The sequence below is a fragment of the Dipteris shenzhenensis genome, chromosome 9, assembly GCF_047967505.1.
Source record: "Dipteris shenzhenensis isolate YYH24624 ecotype China chromosome 9, Dip_SZ_1.0, whole genome shotgun sequence".
Taxonomy (NCBI): Eukaryota; Viridiplantae; Streptophyta; class Polypodiopsida; order Gleicheniales; family Dipteridaceae; genus Dipteris; species Dipteris shenzhenensis.
In genome coordinates this window covers 10,531,338-10,546,194 of record NC_141604.1, presented here as the reverse complement: position 1 = coordinate 10,546,194, position 14,857 = coordinate 10,531,338, and the positions used below count along the sequence as shown (strand labels likewise).

Below are 14,857 nucleotides of genomic sequence, written 5' to 3'. Positions count from 1 at the left end.
GGTATCTGCTGATTGCGTACTTGCATTGTTCCTCGGTCCAGGATTCCTGTTGGTTTGCGTCTTGCATTATCCTCTATCTCCTGAAAATAAAGAACACCCTCGATTAGTGAGTCACTTGTATGAAAAAATTTCTTTAAACGAGAAACATGAAACACTGGGTGCACCTTACAACCCTGTGGCAATTCTAATTTATAGGCTATCTTGCCTATTTTTTTTAGAATTAACCATGGCCCACAATATCGAGGTGATAACTTAGCACACTCTCCTGCAGTCAAAGACTTAGAGTGCGAAGGAACTCTGAGAAAAACTTTTTCTCCTTCCTTAAATTCTCTAGCGGATCGGTTTTCATCCGCATACACCTTAGCTCTATCCATAGCTTGGCGGATGTTAGCTCTCGCAAGTGCTAGCATCTCCCGCATATGAACCACAAAATTCGCGGCACTAGGCACTTTCTGAGGTATTCCAACTATAGTTGGATTCGCTAGTCTATAATCATAGTTTAGCTCAAATGGACTGAATCCTGTAGAGGAATGTTTTCTATCATTGTAGGCAAATTCTAACAATGGCAACCACTTGTCCCATGTATGTTGCCTCAATGACACATATGCTCTAAGCATATCCTCTAAAATTTGGTTGATTCTTTCCGTCTGACCATCTGTTTCTGGATGATCCCCACTACTCATTCCCAACTTCAGTCCTTAGTGTCTCAAACACCGCAGTCCAAAAATGACCGGTAAATTTGACATCCTTGTCTGACACTATGGATTTGGGTAATCCATGCAAACGAAATATATGTCTAATAAACAAATCCGCCACTTGCGGGGCACTAACAGACTCTCTAGTTGGAATGAAGTGAGCCATCTTGGTAAGACGATCAACCACCACAAGGATAGAATCATATTCACCTTGTCGTAGGCAGACCTACAATAAAGTCCATGGAAATGCAAAGGAAAAAAATATCTCGAAATGAGAGAACAGTTGCCGCATACAGGTGTATGCACATCCAGAATCCGAGTGTCGATGAAGATCCCGGCATGAATGCCCTCGAAGAATGAGTCGATGAAGCCCATAGGAGCAGCTGCGTGAGGTAATTACAGCATGACTCTCAAAATGTCGGGCTGAGAGTGACCAGTGTTGAGTAGATGACTTCAATCTGAATTAATTTTGATAAATGGAGCAAAATCCCCAAATAATTGTACAAATTGGAGATAATTGTGTACGAATCTCTCAAAATCCCTAAATGTTACATGAGGGAGGCCTCAATTCTCATCAAGGAGAGTAAAACGTCAAAGGCAGAATTCAACAAAGTTTGTAAATCTATAGTTTCTTCAACGGAGATGGAAGGAGCAGGCGAATGTTGTGAATGCCACCTTACTTCTGCAAGGCCCTTCTCAAGAAGTCATAGATGCCAATTCCACGATTGTGTAGTCTGAGAGGTCAATTCGATGAAGCGGCGATGCTTCAGCCTGGGAAAAAGTGGACATTCGTTACTGATACAATAGCAGCATCGTCCATTCACTCAGCATCACAAGACAAAGGTCATGGTCACAGTAAGGCAGCGAGGGCATCTAATGTAGATTCGGCGATGCATACTCTAACGTGGCGACTTGTAGCGAGCAACTTCTATAAAAGTGGCGGCTTGATAAATGATGAAGCAGAAGCAAGCTGGCAGCAAGACTCCATGGCTTCACCTCCAGAACGTGTGGCATAATAGGAGCGCTAGATTTGCTAAGAGCGCCTTCAGAAATAACGTGATAGAATAGTGTGACAGCCTCTTAGTACACAAGGCAGCAGCAAGTTTGAAATGGCTGACAGCAACAGTACATGGCAAATTGGGCTGCGAGAGGACAAGAATACAAACATGGCGGGCAGACTCAGAAGAAAATGGTGGGCATAATCAGTGCAGCATCAGGAGAAGAACATGGTGTAGAAAGTGGCGAGGCATTAGGAAGAGATGGCAGGGAAAGATGGTGGCTGAGACTAGCTACAACATGGCTCTGATACCACATGTTGGAACCAGGGAGAAAGGAGAGAGGTCGACAACAATCACATGATGGACACAAGATTGAGGCAGAGTGAACTCTATGCTGATTGATTATTTAGCAAGTACATAGGGCCTCATTTATAGGCTGGGCAGCCTTCTCTTTTGACATCATAGGTGAGGTCACTAGACCTCCACCTCACACACCTAGCTCACCTAACTCTAGGACTCTAGGACACCCTCACACTTGACTTCATGTTCTAATAGGAATGCCAAGCCCCACCATGGGTATGGGTGGAATGGCTCCAAATGCGGGAGCAGTGATGCCCCCACCATTTTTACAGCCCCCCATTTATGACAATCTCACCCCTATTGGCAAATTGAAAGATTACGAGGGAGGGGCAACTATAAAGTTTGAGACCCTCAATGGGATGCAGGACAGATTGAAGGCTTTGACATTCGCACAATAGTTTGATGCTGCCTACTCGGGTGGACACTTCACAAAATCCTCCTAAGTCCGAAAGGCAGCCACCTTTTTGAAGGGCAATGCGCTCCAATGGTAGACCAACCTTCTCTTGCAAGACATAGCACCTACCATTTGGGTCGAATTCAAGCAGGTCTTCTCAGCAGCATGGCTCACTACAACTTTTGAGGTGGATATCATGACCCCCTGGTACAAGTTAGATGCTGCAAATTGCAGAAATTTAGAGGACTACAATAAGAAGCCCTACTGCGAGTGAATTCTTACAGACATGTACTGCTGTCCGAGCAAATTAAAAGATATTGCTGCGGGTTGCCAAAGGAGACTCGGGACTACTGCACGAAGACAAGGGTCTCCAATATGTCCTAGTTGGTTGAGAATGCCATTACCGCTTATGCACTAATGCAAGGGAAAGTTTCTGGGTTCAAAGGAAGCTCACAAGAGACATCAAAGTCAAAGGGCAGCAAGATGGAACCCCTAAGAAGTTCAGAAAGTTTTCGCAGCCCATGAAGGCAAAGTTTGTTGCAGGACAGAGGTGACCCGTATGTCAGATGAGGAAAAGCAAATTCTTTATGAGGCCAACAAGTGTTATATTTGCAAGGAGGAAGGCTACATGGCTTTTGAATGCCCACATAAGAAGCGGAAGTTCCCTCCTACCGAGCAGGGTGAGCACAAGGAGGAAAAGAGGACTGATCAGAAGAATAAAAAGCCCAAGCACTCTGCTGGTTTTTTGCCAGACTTGATTGGGGCTGTTCAGACTACAGATGCTACAGAGTTATGCCGGGCATGGGGCAAGATCAGAGACCAGACAGCTCTGATGTTTTTCGATCCGAGAGCAAAGGCCAACTTCATCTCTCCAGAGCTGGCTGGAAAGTTGAGAATTCGGGGCGATCCCTTGTGTGGATAGATTACAGGGGTCTGAAATGTTCAGCCGCTTTGATCTGAAGAGTGGTTATCACAATATCAGAATTCAGCTAGAGGATGTTCACAAAACAGCATTTCGTACCACATTTGGTCTGTACAAGTTTCTTGTCATGCCATTTGGGTTAACCAATGAACCTGCCACCTTCAATAGAATGATGGACATGATTTTTAGAGAACACCGAGCCTTTGTTGGCACTTTCTTCGATGACATCATTGTGTTATCTCAGGATGAGGCTGAACATAAGAAGCACTTGGCAATTGTTCTTGAGAAGCTACGGAAGCATAAGCTGCTTGTCAATGCCAAGAAAAGTGAAATTTTCATGCACGAGATCCATTTTCTCGGGCACATTGTTTCCAAGGATGGAGTCAAGATGGACCCCGCCAAGGTAGAGGCCATCAGGAATTGGCCACACCTGAAGAACATCCATGAGAAGCATATGAGATGGGCAAATTTTCTTTCTATGTTTCATTTTCAGATTGTGCATGTGCCTGGGAAGAAGAATGTTGTTGTAGATGCACTCTCACGAAAGCCCACTCCAGATGCAGTGTCTGTTAAGCCACAAGTTTCAGTAGTGATCATTGCATATCATAAGAGCTTGATCCCATGAAGGATCAATATGCCAATGATGCTGATTTTCATGGATTTATGATCAGTTGGTTGATGGTCAGAGGCATGAGCACTATACTCTCAAAGACGGTTTTCTGATGATGCATGGCAGACAGTGTGTCATGTAACAGTTGAGGCCCAAAGTGTTGACAGAGAGTCATGCTCACCATCAAAGCTGTGGAGCACTATTTCTTATGGCCGTCATTGAGGAAGGATGTCGAGGCATATGACATGCATCACCTCCCAGAAGGTGAAATATGACAGACAGAAACCAGCTGGACTGCTGCAGCCTTTACCTATTCTTGTTCGACCCTGGCAGAGCATTGCCATGGATTTTATCTTTGATCTTCCTCGTGCACCATCGGGACATGATGGGATATGGACCATTATTTGCAGAATCAGCAAGCAGGCCCACTTTATTCCCGTAAGGAAGAAGATTACAGCAGACCAAATGGCAAGACTTTTTATGTCTCACGTGTTTAAACATCACAGGATGCCTCAATCAATTGTCGGTGATAGAGATCCGTGAATGACAAGTCTTTTCTAGAGAGGTATCTTTGAGAATATGGGTACTACACTGAATTTTTCGTCCTCTTTTCATCCCGAATCTGATGGGCAGTCCGAAGAAGCCAACTCCACTGCCCTTGATTCAGACTGCTCATGTATGTGGAGATCGCTTGGTGGCATCGATTATCTCACCCGAGATGCTGCTTGCTGACAGTATTTCTGCCGTGAGGTCTCCATGATGGGTGTTCATGACACTCGACACAGAGGATGCATTGATGTATGGATAGACTCTCGAGCTCTCCTAGCCCATATTATCATTGCAGGTCGTATCTTACAGATGATGTATATTCTAGTATGGGCTATTTTTGCCTATTTACTTTACTTTCACTGTAATTTTGCAGCAGCAACCTGGATAGTTTGTTGTTTTAAGAGAAGGGTATGTCATGGGGACTTAAGAAGTGATGTAAAGTGTCTTTATAACTCAATCCATGCTTAAATCGGGGTTAATCATGGTTAAGTGTGTAATGGTTTGGTCGTGAGGAGCTGGCTAGAGGAAGTGCACGCTTCCTAGAAGTCCTAGGGGCAAAGTCTAGGTGCGCCATTAGGTCCTAGGGACAAGGCAAAGGCTTTAAAGAGGGGTCTAAAGGTTGGGCCCAAGAACAACCAACGTTATCCTCAGTATGGGGGTTAGAGCTTCAGTGAAGGGCCAAGTGGCATGCATGTGTGTGCATGTCCCTTTCCCCAACCTACCATCCCTCCCAAGCTCCCCCAAGAGCATTGCCGGCTTGCAGAAGCTTCACCTGACAATTTTTCCACGTTGGAATTCCTGTTTGCCTTCCCGCTTGCATGCTTGCACCTCCCAGCACCTTCCTGTACGTGCACTAGTCTTTTGGGCGCTGCACTTGGAGCAGCGCAATTCCTGAGGTAGTCTGTATAGTGTACGGACTACAGGCGCATTTTCCTAGGCAGCCAGTCGGGCTCAACGGAGCTGTACAGCTTTCGTACAGGTTGTATGGACAGTTCGTACAGTTGTACGGGCTTGTACGGATGCCATACACACATTTTGAGGACCAGAAGCTGTACGGACAGCTTGGCTCACAATACGAGGCAAGATTCGACTTATTCTGAGCCAGGCACTCAGTTTGAGGCAGTTCCTTGATCCAGATCCCGAGGTTGGACGTTGCAGTGGCACTTGGGGGTAGATTTGCTGACGAGTCATCCACGTCAGCCCTTTCCTCACCTCCCTTCCGCCTTCTGTCTGTTATCTTCTCACTTTCTTGGAAGCCGGAAGGTATCAGTACCCTGCTAGGAGCTTGGACAGGGGATGGGTGCAAGATAGAGCTCGCCCCTCTGCCACATATCACGGGTATTTGGTATTTGCCTTCCATTTGATTGTGATTTTTTGCTTTGAGCTTTTTTGCAGTGCATTTGTGTGTTTGGAGTTCTCTCAGGTTCCCACAGGCTCTAGCAAGCACTTAGAGGCAAGGGTGTGCCTAGGGAAAGGTTAGAGGGCAGTGTGTAGGCATGTGATAGCCTTGAGGCTACGTTGAGGTCAGTTTGCCAGTGGTTTGAATGCCTGAATGCCTCTTAGTTGGGTCAGATCAGAAGTGGATGCCTGAGTATGCCTTGCCAGTGGGAGAATTCTAGTGGTGCACTTGGATTAGATGCCTTGAAGATAGGTAGAGCATTTGCAGAGAGAAATAGTGCGCGGTTGAACCCTTGTTGTAAAGCATTTCCATTCATAAGTATTAAATAAATACCGTAAGGGGCGCCATGGCATTTGAACAGGGGCATTCTAGCTTCACCTTTGTTGTTGTTGAAGTTTGTTTCTAAGTTGTGCTAAGTGGTTGAAGTGACTGAAGCTTGCATTGTGATTATTTGTGAAATTTATGATTGAATAGTAGAAGATCATTGCCCTTTTAGTTATTGAAGGCCGGTTTCAATGGCCTTGAAATCAATGATGATTTATCTAATTTGCATGTGAGACATCAAGGTACTGCTCTCATATCTTGTTAAGTCAAGGATCACCATCCATCACACCAAGGCTCTACTCCAAGGCTAGTATGTAAGCGTGAGGAACTAATTGAGGCGAGGCTCTCCTCCAAGGCTAGTATGTAGGCGTGAGGAACTAATGAAGGTATAAGAACCTCGGCCGATTACAGAACATCACGGATGTCTGAAACATCTCATTTCGTATGGCATGCTGATACTCAAAGATTAGGTGAAGGGTGCTAGGGTAAGTAAAATCGTCCGCCAAATTCATGTGAAGTGACGTCTCTGGAATCAATGATGATCTAGGCAAATGATTTGTTGACGTAGATAACCGGTGTGAACTCATATAAAAAGAGCTCACACAAAAACTCCCACATATGATTGATAAGCATGTGGTAGTAAACAATAATAGATCAACGAGTTACAATGGAACTGTATGTACATGGAAGTAAAGGTCAATTACAAATCTAGCCTCTTGGGAGGTGTACAGTTGCGAGAGATCCGATTTGATGGTTTGATTCCCCACTTGCCTCAATAGGAACGTGATCCAGCCCTCTAGGCTATATTGGAAGGGATGACCTCGATACTACTATATTTGATCTAGGAAGTGACAAGCTCCTTGATGGCAATGTCTTTGCTAGGAGCTCTGGCACATCTATCCCCCAATATATTTGGAATTCCTGCTCTATACCATCTATTTTATTTGGTTTCTTCCATTGCCTTGAGTTTTCCATGTCTATTTTAACAATTGCCACAAGGTGACATTCTATTATGAGTTTATTCGCACCCTCTTTACTCTCGTCCAATATCATCTGTTCCTTAAATTCAAGGTTTCCATAAAGAATCATTGTTTGTACTAGCATAATGTACAGCGGTTTCTCATCTCCCAACTCCCTGGGTTATTTTTTGCTTCTATTATCAAGTTGAAATGCTTTTCCCCTCATAGATTTCTTATCTCCACATATCATGTTCCATTTGTAGGTACAAATCTAGACCCAATTAGGATCTACAAACGTTTTCCCTCAAATGTGACATGAATATGATTTGTTTGTTTGTATCTCGCGCTAGAAAATTGATAAGAATAGAGGAGTGCAAGCATCTTTGCAAGTGACTCTAAGACCTTTCAGTAGAAACACATCATCCCTGTGTGACAGCAAAGGAGGTCATAGCTTGCAATTTGTACCCCTGCATTATGTGTCTGTGTATGACACACACACACACACACACACCCACACACACACACACACAGATTTCTATAGTTGAATGATTAAAATTAAGAGAGGATAAATGCAAGCTCTTAAAGTTTTCTAATATTCCCTGCTATATTTTGTGTTTGTTGGTTGTGATATCATGTGTATATCCAAAGTATAGAGTTCAACTCGGTGATGGTTTAAAGACGGTTATACATAGTGATTATCCATTGCAGTGGCCTACTCTTCTCCTCAATATTGATGCAAATCTCAAGTCTCAAGATCAACAGCGGGTTTATGGTGCACTGTATGCTTTAAGGATACTCACTAGGAAATACGAGTAAGTAGTGCCTTTGCAAGATAGTTCTAGCATTTGATTGTCGTTTGAAAGAGTTTTGACTACTCATTTTGTCATTTGGACAGAACAGGGTATGAATACCTTCTTAGTACTAATATGATTTGCGGAAATCTTTTGAGATGCATGCTATGATTTAGAAATCATTAGAGGGTTTACTGAATCAAAAAAATATGCGTATGGTAGCTTGTTCTCTTTGAAATGTGCTTTATTTTTTATAACATGGAAAGATTTCAGCAAATAAATACGAATATCAATTTTCACGGAAAACGAATGCTAGTAGATCTTGTAAGTATCGAAAGATTCTCATGACAGCATTGATGATGGACAAACTCTGCTCTTAATTCTGACCAACCAGATGAAAATTTAGGAGAAAACGCAAGGTGCTTATGGAACTGGTAGGTGCTGGGTAGAGTGCATTAGACCAGTCAGGTGTTAGCTCGACTGTATTACACCAGTGATAATTTAGGTGGATGATTTGCAAAATAGTTCTCATCTACTAAGTCAGGGTTTGGTTCGGGGCGGTTAGTCATGCAAGCTCAACAACAAAGAGAGATTGAAATTTGAGAGGGGTTTGATAAGTTGAATGTGATCAAAGTAGTGTTTGAGAATCGTAATTAAATGTTAAGGAGTGACAATAAAGGGATTATTTTATAGGGATTCATGAATTTTCAACACTCACCGAAACAAAAGGCACATTACAATAGAAATGAGTTGCCCAGAGGAGAGTACATGACACTATTGAAATGTGCAAGACGTATGTTGGAAGAGAATACATGCTGATTTCCTGTTGGCGAAAGGGGTTAAGAAAAGAGAATTTATGCCAGGTTCTTATGTGGAAGAAGTAACAAAATTGCATCTCCCTTGAAAAGTGCACAAAAGGAAGTCATAAGCTAAGTTTTTGTTTCTTAGAACGGACTAAAATGGCTAATGTAGAGGGTACTAAAGTCAATTGCTATTTTAGCTACACATACCCATTTTAACAGCCAGCCCAACAATCACATCAAGAGGCTTTTATCTGTGCCCAAGTGAGCACATTGTGGGGCAGTATTGTGCATGTAGTTCCCCCAACTTGGGCAAAAAGTGCGAAATTTCATTATTGATCCAGCATAACGATCCTTGTGGAGAAAGAGAAAGCCTCTGCAAGGCTGCATGGTAGCCCACGTTGCTATGGAGGCAGCATAACACTGGCCATCCCTCAGGGGCCCCCTGTTCCTACTCATTTGTGTCTTGTTAGTGCTCGTCTAAGCCTCCCTGGGTACGTTTTCAATTTCCTTGGCTGTCGTTGATTCTAATCAGTGGGCCTTGTGTAAGTAGCATTTCCTTAGCAAAGGACTGATATTGCCTATTGCGTCAAGACTATAGGTGGGTGTAGATTGGGCTTACGAATCCCACTTCTTGTTAGATGCTAGTTAATAGTTTTACCTTGAGGTTGGGTTACTCCTAAAAACGCTCTGGTTTGATTATGCACGCACACTTTATGACATCCCAAATCAGCCAGTCCCTAGCCTCTCACACATGCCTCGTCCCACATCCTGCACCCTCTTCACTAGAGGAGGGGTAAAGGATGCTGTAATGAAACTTCATAATGGCCGAGCGAAGGATCATGAGGGACTATGTACTGAGTTCATTGCATATGGGATTAACCTCCTAGCCCCGATCTTAGCAAAGCTTTTTAATGAAGCGGTTTGTTTGGGATTTCACACACTTGGACCATTAATACTATCTCACCCATCCACAAGGCAGGGGATCCCATGAGCCCGGAGAACTACAGGACCATTATGATTGGACATGTCATGTCCAAGATTTATGCATCAGTACTTGACTCCGAGGTTAGCAGACTTGTAGAGTGTCGAGGACTCAGAGCAGCAGGATAGGCCGGATTCCGGCGTGATCATGGAACCATGGACCACATTCTGACGCTCAGATGTATCATCGAGGAGGCAAGATCACGGAAGCAGAGGGCTTATTGTTGCTTTGTGGATTTTCGCAAGGCGTTTGACACAGTCCCGAGAGCCTGCCTCATACGACGCCTACAGGACTTTGGTTATGACCAGGAGATCATTTGGGCTGTCATGGCACTTTACGAGAGAGTTTCTGGCAGAGTTCGGGTAGGATCCGGGTGGACAGACGAGATCATGAGTACCATCGGGGTCAAACAAGGGTGTCCTTTGTCGCCTACCTTGTTTGGCCTCTATATTGACGAGCTTGAGACAGTGATGCAGACACAGGGGGGTGTAGGTTGCTCTCTTGCAGGCATGCTGATCCAGATTTTGCTCTATGCAGATGACGTGGCTCTCTTGTCTTCCTCAGCAGAGGGGCTTTAGAGACACCTAGATGCACTACAGTCCTTTTGTGAGTCTCATGATTTGAAGGTCAACCTGGGTAAAACCAAGGTCATGATCTTCAATACATCTCGAGCCATCATGCGTCGGAGCAGTTCACATTTGCGGGGTCATCTGTTGAGATAGTTTCATCATACACTTATCTTTATCTTCTCCGGACTGAGCTTCACTATGAGACCCGCGATGCAGGCACGCTTGAGTAGAGGGTATGCCTCATTGGCCAGGCTAGAGAGGCAGTGCTTCCGCTCACACTTTCAGGGTCCACGTACCAAGGGGTTGCTTTTTGACTCCTTGGCTCGCCTAGCGGGGATGTACGGCAGTCCTTGTTGGGGGCCAGACTTGTCGGATACAGAGTGGGCCCGTGTGGAGCGGCTACAGGTTCTCATGCTATCACGGATGATTCGTGGTAAGTCATCCGTTCCTCACCAGATCATTCAGGCTGAGTTTGGGTCACCCCCTTTACAGCTAGATGCTGCATTTCAGGTCATCACATATCTGTACCGAGTTAGGGAATATGGGGATTATACCTCGAGGCGTAGCAGGCTACCATGGATAGCTTTATCCTCTTCCATGGCACTTGCGGTAGGAGGAGATCAGAGGTGCTGGTATGCACGTACAGAGAGATGGTTTGAGCGACTGGGGCTCCACATGGATAGACTACCTCCCTTCCAGTATAGCATGGATGCTCCGTTCTCTCCCCTCTTATCACACGAGGTCAACCAGGTTGTCCGTGAGGATCTACTACAGCTACACACTTTTCGGACCTGGTTGGAACCGAGTGAACTCCCAGTGAAGCTTAGCTTCTATAGAGATCACTTCTTACATATCACAGCAGACGGTTTCATTGACCCACCAGGATACACACAGATTCACCTACCCCACTCGATGAGGATCTCTCTTGGGTAGTTCCGGGTCTCTTCACACAGACTTTGCATCGAGAGCGGCAGAGCAGAGCGACTACCCAGGGAGCGGCGCATGTGCACACTATGTGACATACAGGAGGTTGAGACAGAGGAGCATTTCATCTTCAGGTGTCCTGTGTACTATGAGATCCGAGGACGTTTCCACTGCCTCTTCAGAGATAGTTATGGGATTTTAGCCCATTTCCTCTCCTACCCAGACCAGCGGTGTTTGGCAGGTTTCATTCATGAGGCACTTAGACACCGCGAGAGGATACTCCGAGCACGGAGACAGGAGCAGACTTCTTCCTCGGTTGATCCCTCTCAGAGCTCTATCACGGAGTTCTTTCAGCTAGATCACATGGATTCCAACGAGACGAGGCCTCGACATGATCGTGACTCGGAACCCGTGACCCGACAGCTCAAACAGAGGGTCGACACACAGATCACACTTGGAGACATCCCCTCCTTGTTTAGAGTTGGAGCCTGACCGACGGGGGTCACAGTAGCCCTGGTTAGACGTAGAGCTACGACCAAGAGACGTGCCAGGACTGCACCTCTGAGTGGCCGACAGCACTCTATTGCCGACTTCATGCCTCCACTGCCTCATCCATCCTGATATCTTGCTGTTGCTGGGGATGATGATGATATTGATGATGATGCTGAGATTGATATATAGTCGACCACCGACATGACTATGTTGTACTTAGGACTTAGTACTGCCATTCTGCATTTTTGGCATTTTGCATTGGTATGGACACTCGTTTAGTAGCTCCACTACCACAGCTTGTTGTATCAGGATTTTCACAGTCTCATAGACCCATCGGTCTTCCGAAGACTTTAATAAACTTTCTTTCTTTCTTTCTTTCTACTCTAGCTGGAGCAGCTAGTATGTGTAGCAAGCAGACATCAAATTTGTACACACAGGTATTGACAGACAAGCAAAAAAGGTGCATGTCGATGGTGAGCTGCTTGGTGAGCTTGACTCGTGCGATACATGGAGCCTATGAAACTACCACAGACAAGTCATCTCTTTGGCTTCTTCTACATATCGCAGAATTTGGTGCTTGAATATTAGGTGCATATGCTCCAGATTTTTAGGTCTTTACTTCGGTATCATATTGCTCTGCATCTATCCTTTTTGCAGCTTTGTAAGTAGTTGTGAAGCAGCTCTTCTTGTTAGTTGGTGACATGTCCTACATATATTTTGGTTTTGTTTGATATACTTAGCCTTGAGAGGGCATCATGGCATTGAAACATATTCATAGACTACCAAATGAATTCATGCCAAGCATTGATGAGGAGTAAAGGCTGTATTGTATGAGTAATTGTTAGAGCACCGGCTAGTACCACGAGAATGCGTCACGTCTACTAACTCTTGGGGGGACAGACCAAAATTTCAGATGCCTTTTGTGATATAGAGGGTGACTCAGCTACAGAGCATGGCACAGATCCAGGCACAAATGCTGTATTGTGAGCAGATCAATCTATACCTTCCACTGCAAGATAGGTACAAGCAGTCACAAATGATGCTTGTCCCTCCCCACAAGGCCTTAACAAGGAGACTTTATGGTCGATGCTTGGTACCCTTGCAGTTCTTCACATCCTTTTAGGTAGGGCTGTCTCTTAGGCAGGTCTGCCAGAGAGTAGCATGAGCTTTGCCATGAATTCATGCCAAGCATTGATGAGGAGTAAAGGCTGTATTGTATGAGCAATTGTTAGAGCACCTGCTAGTACCACGATAATGTGTCACGTCTGCTAAGTCTTGGGGGCACAGACCAAAATTTCAGATGCCTTTGGTGATATAGAGGGTGACTCGGTTACAGAGCATGGCACAGATCCAGGCACAAATGCTGTATTGTGAGTAGATCAATCTATACCTTCCACTGCAAGATAGGTACAAGCAGTCACAGATGATGCTTGTCCTTCCCCACAAGGCCTTAACAAGGAGACTTTATGGTCGATGCTTGGTACCCTTGCAGTTCTTCCCATCCTTTTAGGTAGGGCTGTCTCTTGGTGAGCAGGTCTACCAGAGAGTAGCATGAGCTTTGCCATGAATTCATGCCAAGCATTGATGAGGAGTAAAGGCGGTATTGTATGAGCAATTGTTAGAGCACCTGCTAATACCACGAGAATGCGTCATGTCTACTAACTCTTGGGGGGACAGACCAAAATTTTAGATGCCTTTGGTGATATAGAGGGTGACTCAGCTACAGAGCATGGCACAGATCCAGGCACAAATGCTGTATTGTGAGCAGATCAATCTATACCTTCCACTGCAAGATAGGTACAAGCAGTCACAGATGATGCTTGTCCCTCCCCACAAGGCCTTAACAAGGAGACTTTATGGCTGATGCTTGGTACCCTTGCAGTTCTTCACATCCTTTTAGGTAGGGCTGTCTCTTGGGCAGGTCTACCAAAGAGTAGAAAGAGCTTTGCCAGGGGCAGCCTTGGCTAGTTCTCCCCCTCAGACACAGTGTCAGGGGTGAGGCTCCAGGGTCTTGCCATGATTAACTTGGGAGAGGTGAGTCCTCTCTACCTCCATTTGCCTCACACTTTCCGCTCGTTGATGCATCAAGAGATCAGATAGGCAAACCCATGTATATTTGATTTTGTGTGGAGGTGATTGTGGGTACCAAGCCTATGAGTCAGTCTCATATAAAGAGGCTATATGCCCCAGCACAAGCGTGGTACAGGTTGGCAGCCAGCCTTTGATGATATGCTTTCAAACACTTTACAATCCACGAACTTAGTATGGAGGTCAAAGATGAAATATCCCACCAAAGACTTGAAGGGCAAGCTCACTGGCATAAATTCAAAGAGGATTTTTTTACCCTAAATAGCTGGAGGAGTGGATTACGAAGCTAGAAGACTACTTCTGCCGTCTCCCAAGGAGGATGTCAGTATACATTTGGAGGAGCAACATGAGAGATTTGCTAGGCAAGCTTTCATTTGGGACCAGTTTAGTGACCGGCTTAGTACCTCTCCTCATCTTGGAGCAATATTTGGCTGAGTTTCGTGCATTGCCTCACAGAGGAACCATTCAGAAATATAAGGAGCAATTTTTAATCTTACATCACTTTGTGTAGGACAACTCTGAGAGAGGGGAACTGCTACTTTACATTCAAGGATTGCACTTTCATTCGGCACATGATCAAAAAGTGCACACACATTGAGAGGGTTGGAGCACTTTGGATGTACAAAAGAAGACTAAATTACTTGAAAGGAATGATAAAAATCTCCAGCAGCTCCTTTCCCTAAATGCCGTACAGTCTTTGACAGCACAATGCATTAGCCAAGCCATGCAGACCAACAAATGCAAAGTCTGGCAGAAAAACTAATACTGTATTAGAAAAGTTAGAAACAAGTTAAAAATTAAAAAGTAATACTGTACTTGAAAGCCATTATGGACAGTGAGAAAAGGTCCAGCATATGCTCCGAGTGTGGACAGAAATGGTCCTTGAACATGGTGATGTATGCAAAACCATTGGAACAACCAAGTATTGCATAATCACAGTGTTGTCAGATCATGAGGGGGTGCATGAGGATGCCCCTGAAGTTCTTAATATGTCTCGC

The 14,857-nt window shown here is 44.8% G+C and overlaps 1 protein-coding gene across 2 annotated transcripts in view; it reads left to right on the top strand.

Moving 5' to 3' along the window:
- The window catches only part of LOC147898177 (importin beta-like SAD2), a 78,209-nt gene that overhangs the window by 28,326 nt on the left and 35,026 nt on the right, over positions 1-14,857 (top strand). The window contains exon 4 of one of the 2 annotated variants that reach the window (XM_087378931.1): positions 7,864-8,022. The exons of the other annotated variant lie outside the window; for it this stretch is intronic. Within the exon in view, the coding sequence (XP_087235057.1) occupies positions 7,864-8,022 (159 nt within the window). The remainder of the gene's footprint in view (positions 1-7,863; positions 8,023-14,857) is intronic. 2 annotated transcript variants of the gene reach the window in all.